The sequence below is a fragment of the Corylus avellana genome, chromosome ca3 (assembly GCF_901000735.1).
Source record: "Corylus avellana chromosome ca3, CavTom2PMs-1.0".
Taxonomy (NCBI): Eukaryota; Viridiplantae; Streptophyta; class Magnoliopsida; order Fagales; family Betulaceae; genus Corylus; species Corylus avellana.
Genome location: NC_081543.1, coordinates 16654171 through 16673919, shown reverse-complemented (window position 1 = coordinate 16673919; position 19749 = coordinate 16654171). Strand labels below are relative to the sequence as shown.

General features: G+C 36.6%; 1 protein-coding gene across 1 annotated transcript; it reads left to right on the top strand.

The window, feature by feature from the left end:
- Positions 1–7558: 7558 nt before the first annotated feature.
- Positions 7559–18725, top strand: LOC132175161 (uncharacterized zinc finger CCHC domain-containing protein At4g19190). The gene is made up of 8 exons (XM_059587008.1): positions 7559–7793; positions 7926–7988; positions 8401–8555; positions 8758–8874; positions 15402–15603; positions 16043–16157; positions 16251–17119; positions 18382–18725. The coding sequence occupies exons 1-7, from the start codon at positions 7572–7574 to the stop codon at positions 17117–17119; spliced, it is 1743 nt and encodes a 580-aa protein (XP_059442991.1). The 5' UTR covers positions 7559–7571; the 3' UTR covers positions 18382–18725.
- Positions 18726–19749: the final 1024 nt, after the last annotated feature.

Genomic DNA, 19749 nt, shown 5'->3' with positions numbered 1-19749 from the left:
TATATAATATCGTTTATATGTGTGATATATATAATTGGCATGCATGTGATATTATTACGTATACATATATACAAAGTAATTTACAAAGTAATTTATACATATAACGAAAATTTGAACATATATCGTTTATGTTTTTGACGTGCCATGCAACAAAATACAAATTATATTTAATTACATTTAATTATATTATATAATTAAAAATATAATAATTAATATTTATTTTAATTTTATTAAAATTATATATTAAATTATATTTCTATTAAAATTATAATTTCTATTAAAAATTATATTTATTCTATTATATAATTTTTTCCTCTTATATAACACATTATCCATACAACACAATTACAATTAATTAGAGAATAAATAAATTAATATTCTACATGTATAGATAATTAGATGTATCCACTCACCGACCACATATTTTGTGTTGGCCGAGTTCATGTGAAGTTTGCGGGTCTTATAAAATAAATGTATTCAGTATGTTTTATATATTTTTAAAAAATTAATATGGCTATCATATTAATATTACTAGACTGATTTATGCATGATAATATCATGTTCAAATTAATACTAATGAAATGGTTGAATTAGATGCATGCATGTGATAATTATATTAATTGGTACACAATATATAGCTAGAATGATTATGCATGCATATATATATATACAACAAACATATATATATATATATCAAGTAATTTATACTAATATGATAAACTTAATTTTCCTCACCAATCAAATTTAATTTTTTATGCCAATTAAATTTAATTATTTTTTAATACATATTTTTGATATCAATTATTACCTAATTATTTACAAATTAATGTTAATTTGTTTTTGATGTGTTGATTTGACACGTCAAAAACTTTTGACGTGTTAAATTAACACTTCAAAAGTTTTTGACATGTCAAATCAACACGTCAAAAGTTTTTGACGTGTGAACCTAACACGTCAAAAACTTTTGACGTGTTACAATGCAACACGTCAATAATATTTTTTTTGACGTGTCTACTCAGACACGTCAAAATGTTTTGACGTTGCAAAAATTAGTTACTGTTTGCCACGTCAAAAAATCTCATTTTTTTTGTAGTGATTCATAACTTGGGTCCTGGCTATGATAAACTTGATCATCGCTCTACTAAATGTGTCTTCCTTGGTTATTCCTCAACTCATAAAGGACATCGTTGTTATAGTCTCGTTCTTCGCCGCTACTTTACTAGCGCCGATGTCACATTTGTTGAGTCTCTTTCCTATTTTCTTGTTGATGCGTCTTCCGAAGCATCTACCCTTGAGCCTAATGTCTCGTCTATTCCGCTGCTTGTTCCATATCTCTCTGAGCCTATCGTGTTGCCTCCACACACTTCTACTCCTCTTCAGGTTTATACACATCAGCCACTCCCATCAACTCATGCACTTCCACCATCATCTGTCCCGTCTTCAGATCTGCTGCTACCTACATTTGATTCCTTGCCCATTGCCTTACGAAAAGGTACATGTTATTGCACTACTAAACATCCTATCAGTCAGTTTGTATCCATTAGTTCTTGATCTCCTTCCCATTCTTGCTTTATTTCCCATCTTTCTACTGTTTCCACCCCAAAGATAGTGTAGGATGCCTTATCTAACTCTGGTTGGAGGCAAGCTATGTAATTGGAAATGAAGGCCTTACATCAAAATGGTACATGTGAACTTGTTCCATTACCGCCTGCTAAGAAGATTGTTGGTTGCAAATGGGTATACGCAGTTAAGTTTAATCCCAATGGTTCAATTGAACGGTTGAAAGCTCATTTGGTTACTAAGGGTTATACCCAAACATATGGTATTGATTATGATGAGACGTTTTTTCCAATTGCCAAAATCTCTTCTGTGACATCCTATAAATTTTATAGATTAAAATAAAATTATAAAGCACTTTTGTTTATATATATATATAAGAAGACTCTTTTAGTTATGAGAGTATTAGTAGAATTATTAGCCTATTAAATACTTGGGAGTCTTGTGGATTTTTGGATGATTTATTGTTTAATAATAATAATAATTAAAAAAAAAAAAAAAAAAGATGAAGGGATAAAATCAACGTGTCTTACCTTCATCAACGTGTCTTACTTTTATTTTGGAATTGCCATGTGTTTTCATGCATTAGATAAAGCCTCCACGTAATGGGGCAGTTGTACTCTTGCATGACTTTTCCCCTTAGCCTTTAAACACATGTCCTTCAACTTAAATCTTTTTGTATTATTATATATCTCTCTCAACACTATAAATACCTAAGGGCCTTCTTTTTCCCTCACAACTACAAGTAGCGAAATAGGAGTTTATTTCAGTTTCTTTTCTTGCAACCCCCATTCTAGCACAGTAGTGGTAAGGACCCCTTCTCTATTATTATTATTTTTTATTTTTTATTTTATTTTCTTGAAAGAGATTTATGATAGGTTAGTATTTGCTTCTTATGGGTATTTTAGAATTCTTGTATGGGTGGTTATCTAAGGAGTTTGACTCTTATTATTGGAATGTTAGTTCTATAGGTTTATAGAGATTATATATATTTTGTTTAGACAGATTTTTTTCTCACATAAGCCAGTATAATGTTTTTGTGATTAATTATTATACATCCATAATAATGATAATAACAATAATAAAAAAAATTTATGTGTAAGACTTATTGAATAAATGTTTAGCACCTCACACACACATATATATAATCATGTTGTTTTGTATATATATATATATATATATATGTAGCTTCTTTTTTTTTGTATATATTTATACACGTGTACAGCATTATTGGGAGGGCAATTAGATATCATGAGAATTATATGTATATATACATATACCTGTGCAATTACACATGTGGGTCCGTGCACACACACACACACACACACACATATATATATATATATATATATGAATATTTTTATTTAAAATTTTGACTAAAACTTTAATATACTCTTCTAAGTTCATCCTTACAATTTATTTAGGTGAAAGGACAACTCAATTCAAACCAGCGTCAAATACAAGTAAGGGAACACAACACCAAAAACCCCAATAGATTTTATTATAAATCTTTTGAAAAAATGTTGAGGATTTTATAAAAATTCACTTACATGATTTTCAATTGCACTTCCTTTCATATTTTAATGCCAAGTTTTATTCAATCATATTGTTTAAGAATTTTATATGTTACAGTTACCATATTTCATGATTTATGCATGACTGCAATTATGAATGAAAAGAGCTTTCAAAGTTCATGGCATAGCATACAGTTACAGATGAGCTTACAGATCATATGAAATGTTATATATGTATGTATGGTTATAAATGTTTAACTTGAGACACGATTATAGTGACGATCGGTACCGCATAGGGTAGCATGGCAAGCACACCAAAAGATGGTTACGAGAATGTGTGTGCTACCGGCCAGGTGGCCTTCACCTAGGGAAGTTCCCAACCTGGTAGCTCTCCCCTGTGACGACATGATGAGCATATAGGTCCTTCAGGACAAGCCAACGTGCGCCACTCACGGTAAATTTGTGGTGTCGGGTCAAAAGGGTAAAACAGTAGTTTGAAAAGAAAAGTAAAAGGAAGTGCTTGTACATTTTATAAGTTACTTGTTATTCTTGTATTAATTGTCAATTATTTTATTATTTGTGCATAACTGAGATTATAGCATAACATCTGCATAGCATGTTTTATAACATCTTGGCGTTGTGGTCACTTACTGAGTTGTCGAACTTACCCCTTTTCTCTTTAAATTTTTCAGATGTCATTATACATAATAGTGTTGAGAATGGGGCTTCCTGTAGGTGTCCTTATTCTTGAGGACCCGATTACATGGACCTACTACTTTGCGGAGCCGTAGGAGTTTTAGAGCTTGGGATTCCAATGGATTGCAAGGATCAAGCCATTGTTGTGCAGACTTTTGTTTTTTTGTAGACTGCACAATTTTTGTTATGTGTATATAGGAGAACACTTGATGCATGGGGAGGCCCTATAGTAGTCGCTTTTGATTATGCCTCCTAATAGGGCTTGAAATGTTTGTTTGTTTTTGGATTTCCAACTCATATGTAAAACAGATCTTGTATATGTTCATATTAAAACACTAGTCCTATATAGCTTTTGACTTCTTCCCTTGGTTTAATATTAATGATATCTGATATTTATATTCCTTAATTATTGTGTTTTTCCTTTTAAGTTCGCGTTCCCCTTTTCACCTTAATCGGGGGCATGACATCTTCCGTCCATATTCTTATTTCTTTGGCTGTTAATCTTAATTGGCCCTTATTTCAGTTGGATGTCAAAAATGCCTTTTTACTTGGGGATTTATATGAGGAGGTTTATATGGAGCAACCACCTGGGTTTGTTGCTCATGAGGGGTATCGAAGTTGTGTTTGTATGTTAAAAAAGGCCTTGTATGGCCTCAAGCAATCTCCACGGGCATGGTTTGGGAAGTTCTCTAAGGCGGTTATGGAATTTGGCCTTTAGCGCTGTCAAATAGATCATTCAATATTTTACTTGCATACGAGTGCAGGCTACATTCCTCTTGTGATATATGTAGATGACATTGTGATTACAAGTGATGATTCAGGAGGCATTGCTTGATTGAAACTGTTTTTACAGCAGAAGTTCCATACAAAAGATTTGGGAAAACTAAAATATTTCTTGGGGATTGAAGTTGCTAGATCCCAAAAAGGTATCAATTTATCTCAAAGAAAATATGTTATGGATTTGTTAGAAGAGACAGGTTTTCTAGGTGCTCGTCCTGTTGACATTCCAATGGATCCTAATTAGAAATTAGTAAAAGATGAAGGGGAATTATTTAAAGATCCTGGTAAGTATGATCGTTTGGTTGGAAAGTTGACTTACCTTACTATTACTAGGTCAGACATCTCATATGCAGTGAGTGTTGTTAGTTAGTTCTTGGAAGCTCCTAAGATTTCACATTGGAAAGCTGTTACTCATATTTTTCGATATTTCAAAAGAGCTTTTGGCCTTGGGATCGTGTATAGACCGAATGGATACCTCCGGGTAGAAGGGTTTACTGATGCAGATTGGGTGGGTTCTCCCTCAGATAAGCGATCCACTACAGGATATTGTACATTCTTGGGTGGTAATTTGGTGACTTGGAAAAGCAAGAAATAGACGGTGGTGGCACGGTCCAGTGCCGAGACAGAATATAGGGCAATGTCCAATATTATTAGTGAGTTGACGTGGTTACAACATTTCCTCAAGGAGATCGGATTCGCCGCTCTTACTCCTATCCTGTTATTTTGTGGTAACCAAGCTGCTATACATATTTCGTCCAACTCTGTTATTCATGAAAGAACCAAGCATATTAAGGTCGATTGTCATTTTGTTTGGGACAAGATACTCAGTGTAGATATATCTACACCATTTGTGAAGTCTAAAGATCAACTAGCTGATATGTTTACAAAACCTTTATGTCAGAAAAAGTTAGAGCTTATTTGTTTCAAGCTGGACTTATATATATATGTTCCAGCTTGAGGGGGAGTGTTAGAAAGGTGCATTAGGGTTTAACAGGTTATGGGTATTTTGGTCTTTGTATTCTATGTTGGACTTACATATATAAATAGGAAAAATTACAGTTAACCCTCCTAAAGTTGACAGGGTTTTTCAATTCGAACACCAAAGTTTCAATTTTTGCAATCCACCCTCACAAAGTTCCAATTTTTTTTCAATTCGACCAATATTATCCCAAAATTCTCATATTGCCCCTAATTTTTATTTTTTATAAAAAAAAATTAAAAAAAAAAAAATTGGGGATGCAAAAATGGCCAAATGGCCAAAGGGGTGGCTTCAATTTTTTTTTTTTTTAAATTTTTTATAAAAAATAAAAAATAAAAAATTAGGGGCAATATGGGAAGTTTTGGATACAATTGGTCAAATTGCAAAAATTTGGAACTTTGAGGGGGTGAATTGTAAAAATTGAAACTTTGGTGTTCAAATTGAAAAACGCTGTCAACTTTATGGGAGTAAACTGTAATTTTCCCATATATATGTGTGTGTGTGTGTGTGTGTGTGTGTGTGTGAGGAGAGTAGCTGAATGGAGAATACGCAGCCTCCCCTATTCTTCTTCTATTCTTTCTCTACTTTTCTTCTCTTTTTTTTTTTTTCCTCATAGAAATTAACAATGGTAAAAACAATGAGATCATCATCAAATAGAAAGTGAGTAATGGGGGTAGAATTGCGGGCTATTTTTAATACCCTCGAGAATATCAAAGGGATTCTTGTCTATAAAATACCTGAGATAAAACCTCTATTCCAAGAATAAACAGGAAAGGGGAAAGTGAATCTCCTTGACGGAGCCCCTTTTTAGGGTGTGAAAAACCCTAAAGGATTACCATTGATAAGAATTGAGAAAGATGGAGAAGTAATATAAATTCGCCAAGTGGGGTAGAACCCAAGCATGGTCAAGATGACTAATAAAACTCAATTACATGTGATCACATGCTTTTTCCATATAAATTTTGATGGCCATAAGACCACTCCTTTCTTTTTTTGGACTTCAAAGAGTGTAGACGTTTGTGAGCAAAAATGAAATTATCATGTATGTCCCTAGAAGGGGCAAAAGCAGATTGATTAGGAAAAATAAAGTGATGGAGCAAACTTTTGAACCTATTAGAGAGGATTTTGGAGATAATCTTGTAAATAATATTGTAGAGGCTGATTGGTATGAAATGGTTGCCCGAAAAAGGACCCAACTGCTTGGGAATCGGAGCAATAAAAGTTTTCTCTTTCAAAATATGATTCTTTCTTAAAGAAATCCCAAATGCTTCGAACAGTATTCTTTAGAATACTCCAATATTTTTTGTAAAAAGAGTTGTGCAGCCAACTGGACTAGGGGCTTTAGTTGACCTAAGACTAGATAAGGCATTGAAAATTTCTTGTTTCGAACGGATGGAATAGAGAGAGGCATAACTGTAGGATGGATCCTTCATCCTTAGTCCAAAACTCCTCATACCTGAAGGGGCAAGGAAGAGACTTTTGAGACAACAATGTTCAAAAGAATTGGCCTGTGTTGTATTGGTTGACATGGTAGTTTCAAACCCCAATCTTTGTCGGGCAAGGGGTGGTGATTTCATTTAGTTTTTTTATTATTTTTAAAGAAAATTGGATATTTTTAGAAATTTTGGTTTTATTCCTGTGAGATCATATATAGTGTTATCAAATTAAAGAATATGAATAGTTATTAAATCTCACTTTCTTTTCTTCTCATTAATAGTTACTTATTTTTTTAATAGAATAATCGTACCAAATGAGCCCTAAGAGTTTCACGAGAAGAGCGGTTCAATGAATGTGTCGCTCGAAGTGTTTTTTTCTTTTTCTTTTTTTCTCTAATTGGTGCAAATACAATTAGGGAGGTAATTTAAGGGGCAAAGTGTAATTTAGCATATTGAGTTTAAATTTTATTTGTTGGGTCAGAATTTCAATTGTTGTAGTTGGTTGGGCTCGAAGATAAAGGATGAGGCCCAATAACTTAGGCCTTTAGCGAGTGTATAGACAATAGAGTTTAGTGCATAGAGACAGAGTGGAGAAATTGGGGAGAAAGTATGGAAGGCGAAGAGGGAGGAATAAGGCTGAGTAAGAGGTTCTCGGACAAGGGCGGTGAGGGGGAGGTGGATTACAAGACAAAGGCAGGCACGGCATGGAGCCATTCGTACCTGAACCAAAAGCCATGGCATCCCCTCTCCTATCCCAACCAACGCCGCAAGTGGATTGCCGAGCAGACCCACGCCCACCGCGAGCGCCGAGCCGAGGAAGTCGCTCGCGAGGCATGATTCACTTCATTTTTATTCATTTCGATGCCTCTTTTTGTTTTTTACTCTCTTATCGTTGTATTAAAAGCCAATTACTTTCTCTCTCTCTCTCTCTCTCTCTCTCTCTCTCTCTCTTTGTGCACGCAGTATGCCCAGGAGCAGGAATTCTTTCGGCAGTCTGCTCTCATCTCCAAGAAAGAAAAAGAAAAGGTCTTCCCTTTCTTCTTTCTCCTCCTTCTCAGCTGATTTAGATTTTATCTCACTCTATTCATGTGTTTATCTGATCTCCTTAATTATGTTTTTATTCTGCAGCAATTTGACTATTATTAAATTATGACACCTTTCAATCATAATCCGATTGACTAGTGTATTAAACTGATATATATATATATATATATATATTGTTACCCAATTGTACGATACGTCCTTCCCATTTCCTTTCCTCATTTACTTCTAAGACCCAATTATAGGAAACCCTAACTTGTATTCAATAATCATGCTTCCATTTGCTAATAAGCTCTAACAAAGCTCTCGCAGTATTGCTTTTATTATAGGACGTGCTTTTCCCAAATATGTATATATTTTTTTATATTGTATTTAACTATAAGCTGTACAATGATAGGTGGAGATGATGAAAGCTGTTAGCTTCATGTATGTACGCCCACCTGGTTACAATGCTGAAAGTGCGAAAGCTGCAGAGATTGCTGATGAGAAGAAAAGAGAGGAATATACTAACCCCTCTCAAGACCCACTTGCTGATGGGGCCTCTACTGCAATGTACCATTTGCATCTCTGTCTTGCTTTTGTACACAATTCTAAGTTGGAACTAATTTGTCCCAGAAAGGAAAAATAAAATAATAGAAATGCACTTTTAAAACAAATTGAATACCCCCAAGCACATACTTTGTACTTCACAGTAGTGTTCAACCATGTTGTTTCCAAAGGTAAAGATTAAAAAGCGATTGCATTTCTCTTGTAGGCCACCAGAATCTGTTCCTGTCAAAGGTGAAGAAAAGAAGAAACCAAGACCAAAAGATGTTTTCGGGCGTCCATTACCGACTGAAGAAGAATTTGATGTATTAAAAAATGCTCCTCGGTATGTATGGCTCTGCTCTGTTCCAGTTAGCAAGAGTAAGAGTGACATGTTTAATGTTGCAAAGCTTTCTCGGCTATTTTTTGACGTCACACATGAAAGCTAATGTCTAGAAAAGTTAAGAAATCTTCAACAGGTTGCTGATCATACAAATTGAGAGGACAACCTGTGTCCTTTATGCCTTTTGTTAGAACTAGTTGTATGGAGAAGTATATCAACTTTGTGCTGCAATAGTTGCAGCATTATGCACCATATATAGCTTTTATTAGGAAATTTTCTCTTCTTTTGTTAAAAAGCAAAAGTGATAGAATTAATAACTACCAAATTTACAATAGGTTAAAGATGAGTTTTAGTTGGAACTTGCTCTTCTTCTTTTTGGGCTTTGCTAGGGTTTATGGGCCTAATTTAGATAGTGTCAGGCAGTCTTTATGGGAGGAGTTGGCTGGCTTGATTAGTTGGTGGGATATGCTTTGGTGCATTGGACGTGATTTCAACTTCACCCACTTTCTTATGAATAGATCAGGGGAAACACACTATTCTCCCACTATGATGGAGTACTCTAAGTTCATTTTTGAGCAGGGCCTCATTGATCTTCCCCTTATAGGAGGGTCTTATACATGGTCTAATAATCGGGATTTCCACTTGTGGTCAAGAATTGACAGGTTTCTTGTTTCTCCAGATTGGGAAGCTAAGTATCCCAATCTACTCCAAAAGAGGCTACAAGGAATTTAGGGGGGGCAAAAGACGTTTTAAGTTTGAGAATATGTGGTTAATGGATGAAGGTTTTGTGGATAGGGTGAGGCAGTGGTGGTTGTCTTATTGCTTTCATGGCTCTCCTAGCTTCATCTTGGTTCAAAAGCTTAAGGCTTTGAAAGCTGATTTAGAAATTTGGAATGGTAATGTGGAGATCCTTAAAAAATCTCTTTTGGAAGAGTTGTGTGCCCTTGAAAGGTTGGAGGAAGTGAGAGCATTTGTTGATGAAGAGAAGTTGAGGAAAAGCATGGTTATCAGTGAGTTGGAAAAAGCTACCTTGTTGGAGACAAAATTCAAGGGTTCTTTGGCTAAAAGAGGGTGACAAATGACAAGAAAAATTCATCGGGTAGCCTTGAGGTGGTGAAAGGTATGAACAATTATAAGGCTCTAGGTCCTAATGGTTTTTCTATGACTTCCAAGCTTGTTGGGAGGTGATTAAGACAGTCATTATGGGGGGTGTTCCATGACTTTCATGCTCCCGCGAGTTGAGACAAAGGGACCCTTTGTCTCCTTTTCTATTCATTATTGTAATGGAGGCTTCGAGTAAAATGCTTTTTGCAATTGTTGATGGGGGTTTTCTCTCAAGCTTTTCTATGGGGTCTAAGCACTTTGGTGTGGTCCATATATCACACCTGTTGTTTGAGGAAAACACTTTGGTTTTTGATGAGGCTAATCCTGAATATCTTTGTTATCTACATGCTTTATTTTTATGCTTTGTAGTTGTCTTTGGGTTGAAGGTTAACCTGACTAAGTTGGAATTGGTTCTTGTGGGTAATGTGGATGATACAGATGGGTTGGTGGGCATCTTGGGTTGTAGGGTCTCTTCTTTGCCTTTGAAGCATCTTAGTCTATTGCTGGGGCCTCTTACAAGGCCAAGCCTATTTGGGATGGTGTGGTTGAAAAGATTGAGCGTCAGTGGGCTAGTTAGAAAATGATGTATTTGTCTAAGGGTGGTAGCACCCCTTTTTAATTTATCTACGTATTTCATGTCTCTTTTCCCCCTTCCTGCTGGTGTTGCAAATCGCATAGAGAAGTTCCATCAAGATTTCTTATAGGATGGGATAGGTGAAGAGTTCAAATTTCACCTGGTTAATTGGTACACAATTTACTTTCCAATCTCTGAGGGAGAGTGGGGGGTTTGGAACTTGAGGATGTTCAATCGTGCTCTTCTAGGGAAATAGTGGTAGCGTTATGTGCATAAGAGAAAGGCATGGTGGAGAGTTTGTGGATTCCAAATTTGGTAGTTCTTGGGGGAGCGTGGTGTTCTTTAATCCCCTTTGCCTTATGGGGTTGGGCTTTGGAAGAGTATTAGGAGGGCTTGGAGGATGTTTTATGGTCATACCAGATTTGAGCCGGGAGATGGCTCCAAGATTAAATTCTGGCATGATTTGTGATGTGGGGAGAAGGCCCTTAAGGAAGCTTTCCTGATTTTATATAGTATTGCTTGTGTGAAGGATGCTTTCTTTGCAATTCATTTGGAGCTTTCTAGTGGCTTTCTCCAATAGAACGTAAGCTTTCTTAGAGTAGCTCATGATTGGGAGGTGGATGTCTTGGCTTTGTTTTTTAATTTGTTGTACTTTGTTAGAGTGAGAAAGGAAGGTGAGGACAAACTTTGCTAGGCCACTTCAAACAAAGGGGTGTTCGATGTTAGGTCCTTTTGCAGCGTCCTTGTCTATAATGATGGCATTTCTTTTCTTTGGAAGAGCATTTGGTGGACCAAGGTTCCTTTAAGTGTGGCTTTTTTCACTTAGTCGGTGGCTCTAGAGAAGATCCTTACCATGGACAACCTTAGGAAGTGGCATGTATTTGTGGTCGATAAGTGTTGTATATGCAAGAGAGATGGGGAGTCCATGGAGGTTGGATGTGAGGTTGCTAGCGTCTTATGAATGCTTTTTTCAGTCGTTTTGGGCTGTTTTGGGTTATAACTAGTCGGGTGATTGATTTGTTTGCTTGCTGGTGGTGTCTTTGGAGGGAAAAAAAGGATCGAAGTTTTGAGGACCGCAAGAGGACTTTGGAGAAGCTTAAGCTCTTTTTTATTTTATTTTATTCTCTGTATACAGCTGTGTTTGTAGCTCCTTTGGTGATTAGTTTTCATGATTGTTCTTTTTTCTCTTAGTTAAGCGTTTGTTTTGTATATTTCTTTTTTTTTTTTATAAGTAATAATGCATTAGAAGACCGCAGAGGGGCGCAACTCAAGTACACAGGAAATATACAAGACAGCGACTAAGAGGAGGAGAAAGAAGAAAAGAACATAAAAAGAAAATCAGGGAAATTGATCTCTAAGGGAGCAAGCTAGCCTGCCGTCCAAGTGAAGAGAGTGTACAAAAAGAAATGAACAAGGTCCTCAAGGTTTCTCAACAAATCCTTGAAGCATCTAACATTCCTTTCCTTCCAAAGACACCATAAAAGACAAAGGGGAACCATCTTCCACACCACTGCACTGCAGGATTTACTGCCCGACTACCAGCTCGCAAACATCTCCTTGACGCTTCTAGGCATAACCCAACACATGTTGAACCGAGAGAATATCACATCCCACAAAGTGCGCGCAACCCCACAATGAAGAAAGAGATGATCCACAGACTTCCCTTCCGCTTCACACATGCAACATCGGTTAATCACAACAATACCTCTCTTCCGAACATTATCTAAAGTAAGAGATTTCCCAAGGGTGGCCGACCATGCAAAAAATGCCACTCTCGAGGGAACCTTGGTACACCAAATACTTTTCCAAGAGAAGTGGTTGGGCTCTTTAAGAGCAAGCTTCCAATAAAAAGAGCGAACATCAAATTTCCCTTTTCTTTTAAGGAATCCACCACATCTGATCCTCCCCTTCCCCACGCATCGAGAGTGAATACAGGAGCGAGAAAAGAGAGGCTAAGACCGTCTCCTCCCAATCTTGAATTCTACGAGTAAAGATAACATTCCAAAGAACCCTGACATTTAAACACTCCCTAATATCCGCAATGGAAGCATCCTTATTACTAGCTATATTGAAGAGAACGGGAAAAGCCTCCTTGAGAGACAACTCTCCACACCAAGTATCCTCCCAAAATTTGACTATCGACCCCGATCCAGGATCAAATCTAAAGTAACTTTGAAACGACCTCCAGCCCTTACAAATGTATTTCCATAACCCCACCCCATGCGATCCATGAGGGACCTTAGAACGCCAACCACCCCAAAACACCCCATACTTCGCCACCAAGATTCTTCTCCACCAAGCCTCTTCCTCATGAGCAAATCTCCACAACCATTTCCCCAAAGAGCTTGATTAAATAAACGCAAACTCCGAATCCCTAAACCACCCTCAGAACCGGAGAGCAAACCTCGTGCTAGCTAACCAAGTGGAACTTAAACTCATCGTTGAGCCCACCCTATAAAAAGTCCCGTTGGAGCTTCTCAATATGACTCGCCACAGTAGTAGGGATAGGAAAAAGAGATAGAAAATAGGCAGGGAGATTGGATAAGGTACTCTTGATGAGGGTGAGCGTAGCCCCCTTGGACAAATACATATGTTTTCAAGGGGCCAACCTTCTAGCAATCTTCTCCAACATGTCCTCCCATATAGCCAAAAGCTTGAACGAGGCCCCTAGTGGAAGACCCAAATACTTCAAAGGCAACGAACTAGTGCCACATCCCAGAATACCAGCCAAATCACCCACCTCATCCATACCTCCTACAGGGACCAAAACAGATTTGGCCCGATTTACTTTTAACTCGGAGACAGCCTCAAAGCCAATAAGAAGGGCTTTAATAAATCTGATTTGATCAGGAACAGCCCCACAAAAAACCAGCATATCATCAGCAAAAAGAAGGTGAGAAACCATTACCCGATCAGGCTCTCTAGCTCCTACATAGAAACCATTGATGAACCCCCCGTTGATAGAAGCATCAATCATCCTGCTGAACGCCTCCATAACCATGATGAACAAAAAAGGCGAAAGAGTCTTAAATTGGACGTCCAATTTGTATATTTCTTGTGTACTTGGGTTGCACTTTACAATTTTGATGATATTTCAATTACTAATTAAAAAAAAATTAGGTTGAAGCAAGCGAAAGAATAATTCCTGGGACCATAATATGTATTCAGTGACTCTGTCTATGTTATTCCTTTAACTGAAATACTAGATTCCTATTCTCCATTATGGAGCTTAGAAATTTTTTTGGGTTTGGGTTCTCTTTCAATATATATAAAGTTGTTTTGTTTGGATGTTGGGAAATTATATATGTACATGTTTATCTAATACATTGCATGGAGATGTTTTGCTAATTTATACAATGATGTGCTTGACTCCCTCTTTAATGGGTGTAGTTGTTTAATATATGTGGCATTAACTACAAATGGTTGTTTAATTGTTTTAGTGTTCACAAGTTACATGGTTGTGGCGACGAGTTTAAGAATCAATATTGTGGAATATTCAGAATGCCATTAGGCTTTGTTAGTTGTTTGAGTGCTGGTTTGGAATGTTAGCTCAAAATATTAGGGACTTTTGGCTGATTAGTTTGGTTTGGAAATGTTTATAAGCTCTTGGCAAAGGTTTTGGTTAACAGCTTTGAAAGGGGATTGAGTGAGATTGGTGTTGGACTCACAGAACACTTTTATTGACTGGAGACAGATTTTTTATTTAGTTCTCATAGCTAATGAGTGCGTTGACAATAGGATCAATGGAGGAATCTGCAAGCTAAATATTAAGAAGTGTCGTGATCACCTGAAATGAGACTGTTCAACCTATATGCTGGACAGATTTAGTTTCGGCTGGAAATGGAAGAAATGGATTTTCTTTCTTGCATTTCCATGGTCAAATTTTTGGTTTTGGCTGATGACACTCTATTTGGCTTCTTTAACAACTCCAGGGGGCTGTGGGAAGGGGTTCTTGAAGAATTGTGGCAGTATCACTATTGTTGTTTGTGGATGACAGCTTTCCTTTTGTGATGCTGATGCTGAACACCTTGGTAATATCAGGCCTGTTATTTTGCGCAACAAAGTGGTGTTGGGCCCAAGTGAATTTGCGCAAGCTGAATTTGTCCCAATGAACATTTTGGGCATCAATTACGAAAGTATGATATAAGCATGCCTTTTTAATTCTTCCATATTTTGGGAAACTTCTCCACAGGCTTATTAGAAATATAAGGAAAATCCCCTTATAATGAAAATGCAAAAGAGAAGCTATCAAATAAGCCATGCCAGATTGATATAACTCCTTGGTATTGCTTATTGTACAATTGTGTGCTATTTAGAAAAGATGTTATCAATCCAACAAATTTGTCCATGCAGATTGATTGTATTTATCTCAACTTCCATTTCCTTGCAGTTTTTAATGATGGTTCTGATTTTTAAATACCCCTCCACAGTTGTTATTATTTTTACATGGTTGAAAAGAGCACTTGAATTTTGTAATTTTGTTGGAGTTGCTCTATCCAAAAGGGGGTTTAAGTAGCTAGTCATCTATTTTTAGTGTGTTGAAAAAAACAAAATCTATTTTGAATGTATTGAAACTGCCAAAAGACTTGTAATAGGTTTGTGATACATTACAACTTTTAGAAGATAAGTGATATATTTATAAGCCTTCTTCAGGATTCTGATGTTTATTCTTTTGAAATGAAATGTCAAGCTTTATGAACTCTTTACCTGGTGCTTCCCTCTGGCTATGGAGATGCACAGTGACCTTGTAACTGCTATCATTTACACAGTTATTTTGAGTTTAGCATACATGTGATATTGATAAGTGAACACCAATTTAGTTGAAAATTTCATCAATGATTAATTTTTCCAGGATGGAGACTGGTGTTCCTGCTAGAGTGAAACCATTTGGAGTTGAAGTGCGCAATGTGAAATGTCTAAGATGTGGAAATTATGGCCACCAAAGTGGTGACCGCGAATGTCCATTGAAGGATGCTATAATGCCTAATGAAGAGAGTCGACTGAAAAGAGATGACCCCTTAAATGCCATACTTGCCCATGTTGATCCCAGTGAGGTCAGTCTCACCATCCATTGGTTGCTCAAAAACTTGGTTAATGGCTTGTTAAAGCCAATTTTTCCTTGCTGCTCATAGAAACCAACTTGTTATTGCTGTTTACTTGGTGAATCTGTAAGATTCTGTCGGCTGTTGAGGTGTGCTACTGGATTATTTCCTGGCCTCCTTGTAGCACTTTTCACTCCTTGAACTTGAATTAAACCAATTTCATTTACTAGTGCATTCATCAGTCTCCATGGCATGTGGTAAAGTAATTTTAGGCGGCTCTCCTTTCATTTTTTTGCTCATAAGTACCACCCCCATCTTTGAGTGGATATTCATCTCTTTTTGCTTGTCAGAGATATATCCTCATTTTGCACCTGTAATTTTATTCCACTCAAAACCATATATTGTTTCTGAATCAAATCAAATCACCCGTGTTCTTTGGCCTATTTCACAGCCTTTAAAGTGGGAGCTTAAGCAAAAACCAGGAGTTAGTCCTCCCCGGGGAGGGTTTAAACCGGATGATCCTAACCAGCAAATAGTTGCTGATGACATATTTGATGAGTATGGAGGTAACTGCCCTTTCTATTCTAGTAAGTTCAGTGACAATTACTATCTTGTATATATTTGGATGCTCGTGACTGTCATCCCCATCCATTTTGTAGGGTTCCTCAGTGGGGGTGATATCCCCATGTTGCTGACCAACTTCTCTGGCAAATCCAAGAAGTCCAGGAAGAAGAATAAGCGACAAAAGCAGCAGCCACAACCTAGTAGTGAATGGAACGATCCAAATGAAGATGAGTTATCTTCTGAGGATGGGGATAAGAGATCAAAGAAGAAGAAACACAAGATGAAGAAAAAAAGGCGAAATCATTCTGAATCGAGTTCATCAGACGGTACAGAGTCTGATAGACGCAAAAAGAGCAGGCACAAGCATGCCTACTCATCTGAAGATTCTGCTGATGACAGAAATGGTAGAAGTAAAATGTGTAGGGACGCCTGTTCTTACTCATCTGAAGATTCTGACCTTGATAGGCGTCATAAAAGTGATAAGAGCAGATCCAAGCGTTCCTTTTCATCTGAAGAGTCTGAGCCTGGGAGGCATCAGAGAAGTAACAAGAGCAGACACAAGAATTCCTATTCATCTCAAGATCCCGACCCTGAGAGGCATCATAGAAGTAACAAGAGCAGACACAAGAATTCCTTTTCATCTCAAGATCCGGACCCTGAGAGGCATCATAGAAGTTACAAGAGCACACAAAAGGATTCCTATTCGCATAAAGATTCCAACCCTGAGAGGCATCATAGAAGTGACAAGAGCAGAGACAAGTGCTTGTATTCATCTAAAGATTCTGACCTCGAGAGGCGGCATCAAAGAAACAGGAGCACACACAAGGGTTCTGATTCATCTGAAAATTCTGATACTGAGAGGCACCATAGAAGTGACAAGAGTAGACACAGGCGTTCCTATTCATCTGAAGATTCCGATGCTAAATGGTATCGTAGAAGAAACAAGAGCCGACACAGATTTTAGGTAACTATTCTATACTTTCTATTATCTTCCTACATTCCTTCATAGATCTCCAAAAACTCATCTTTATGCCATTTTCATCTTCCACACGTTACTTTGAAGATCAGAAATTTTTTCGTCTCCATATCTAAAATTTACCCTATATTTTCTTTCTTAATTCTTTCATTCTTCAACTGTTTGCTCATATTTTGCCATTTTAGCTTTATGGGTATTCTTGTTTCTTTGTCTTGTAGTAGATTTAGCTGATTGTCGAAGCTTCTCGTGTTGATAATTTATTTGGGTATATGAGAGTAGGCATAGAAGGATCCATGTATATGGTTAGCAAGAAGGGAAAGTTGTAAGTTTTAATCTTTTAGAGGTATAAATGAATGGCTGTTTTCATACCAGATACTCTTAAATCTGTTTGCATAAGATCTGAATTAGGTATTAACAATTAAATGCCGCTGAAATGAACTTGACAAATTATCACCCTTGTTTTTTACACATTCAGCGGGAAACACTCTCGTGCCTGCCTCTACTTGGTTGTGATTATATGTTTGACATGTTTAGCAACTATACACAGATAAACACAATGATATATGTTTTGAGCAACTACTGAAATTCCTCAATTTCTGTTTAGATAATTTCCACTTGACATGATCAATTATTTATCTTTGAATATTGTGTATTCTTTTCTTTATTTATGGCTTTGTTTGGTAATGGGGATGGGGTTGGCTCAAACACTGTTCATCTCCATTTCCCAAAAAAATCAATATCAAATAATTCACTTTTTATTATTATTCAAATAAAAAAATCACTACAAAACAAAACTTTTTCACTTTTCCATACCACTTTTTCATTTTTTTATACCAAACATTCTTACTTTTTTTCACATCAATCTATATCAACTACGGTGTTTAGGCCATCTCATTTGCCAAACACCCCCTATGTCTTTTATTTTGGGTTCCCACTGCTATCACCTTGCCTTGGCAATCATGGGTCAGTACTTAGTTACTTGTAGTATGTGGTATTTTCATCTTTATTAATGCCTATGTTTGATCCCTTCTAGGAGATGTTACCTTCCATTTTCCGGCCATTATCTTGCATTATAATTAGTTACTGTCTTTAAAACTAGGTGATGAAGTTTACATGAAGTTAGTATTTATTTTTAACAGAGTGATGACATTCAAACCAAAGGAAGAGTCCCGGTAGTTAATGGGCTTTTTCCTAACTTATTCACCAAGTCTACCTTAATTGCAAACTAACGCTAGAGCTTTTGATTGCAGGCTGATAATATGACAAAGAAATAGCACTTGGAAAGGGAGGAAAATATTAAAGAGAAGCCTATCATAAAAGAGCTTTCCAAAATTTGGGGATTTTTTTTTTTTTTTGTGGGTGGGTTGGGGGGGAATAGTTTCTGATGAGTGATTGTACCTCTTGCTATGGTTGCAATGCTTGTAGATGGAAGAAAAGGGAAAACAAATATTTTTGTTGTAAGAATAGATGACCACTCTATGGCATGATGTTGTATTAAGGGATATGAATAACCCATTTGTTTGCATTTCAGAGGATTAGCTACTGAATATGCAGATTACTGTTAAATGACAATACCATACTTCTATTGGCTTCCGTTCCCAAAACTAAAATCAAATCCATATTAGCCCCATGCACCATAATTAATATACGTAGGCTTTGCTTGTAGACTTGTAGTCGAATCTAATTGCAAGCCATTGATGCTCTGCTGGAGTTGGGTCAGGTTATGGCTCAGTCAGATTTGAGTAAGCACTTGCAGTTTCTACTATCTAGGCTCCTATGCGGTTTTCAATAGGTAAGTGTTACTATGATTACACCCAGGTAGGATAGGTACAATTGGTTTCTTGGCCTACCCTTTTAAATTAAAAAAATAATAATAATAATAATAAAATTCTAGTTGCAGCCCTAGTTAGCCACTTGTGAAAGCATAAAGTTGCTGTGTAACCAAACAAGACTTATTTATCCCGCCCCTAATTGTGTTTGTTGATAAAAATTGCCTTGATCTATACCATTGGATGTTGAGTGCAAGAATATGTAGTCTCGCTAGTGGAATTCGTTAGCACTTAGCACAGTGAAGAGGCATTTTAGTTCTCATCAGACACGATATAAGAATTCACAAACATGATTTCACATAATTAGGTCTTAAAGGAAACAATAACACATGACCATTAACATAACTAATATCAATATTAGTAACATTTGCATTACAAATTAAGCTTAACCGAAATATTTACAAACCTCTAGGTTTCAAAATTATAATGCAACACATTACATATCACAACTTGATTTTAAATGTCCCAATAAAGTATATACGATAAGTGTCATCAAATCCTAATAAAATATACATTAGCTGCATTTCAAAGTGTCTTGATCCAGCATAGAGCCTGCACCTCCCAGGATCTCCTTCATTTGCTGTAGCCAGAGATGGTTTCCAGCTATTCACTTTTGTGCGAATGAGTCCTGTAAAGAAGATAATTGTTAATTATCCAAAAATTAAAAGACATATTAGATCAGTAGAGGCATGTTGATACATCAAATTTACACCGGAATTTATAACATCCTTCAACCCAAAAAAATTCTACGTAAGCATTAACATCTCCTTTGCTTGGATCTGAATGAAA

Bases quoted from the DNA above. Each gene is read 5' to 3' on its own strand.
- LOC132175161 (XM_059587008.1), top strand. From the start codon at position 7,572: ATGGAAGGCGAAGAGGGAGGAATAAGGCTGAGTAAGAGGTTCTCGGAC. The intron at 8,556-8,757 runs GTACCATTTGCA...TTTCTCTTGTAG, and splicing joins GATGGGGCCTCTACTGCAAT to GCCACCAGAATCTGTTCCTG. The intron at 15,604-16,042 runs GTCAGTCTCACC...CCTATTTCACAG, and splicing joins CCCATGTTGATCCCAGTGAG to CCTTTAAAGTGGGAGCTTAA.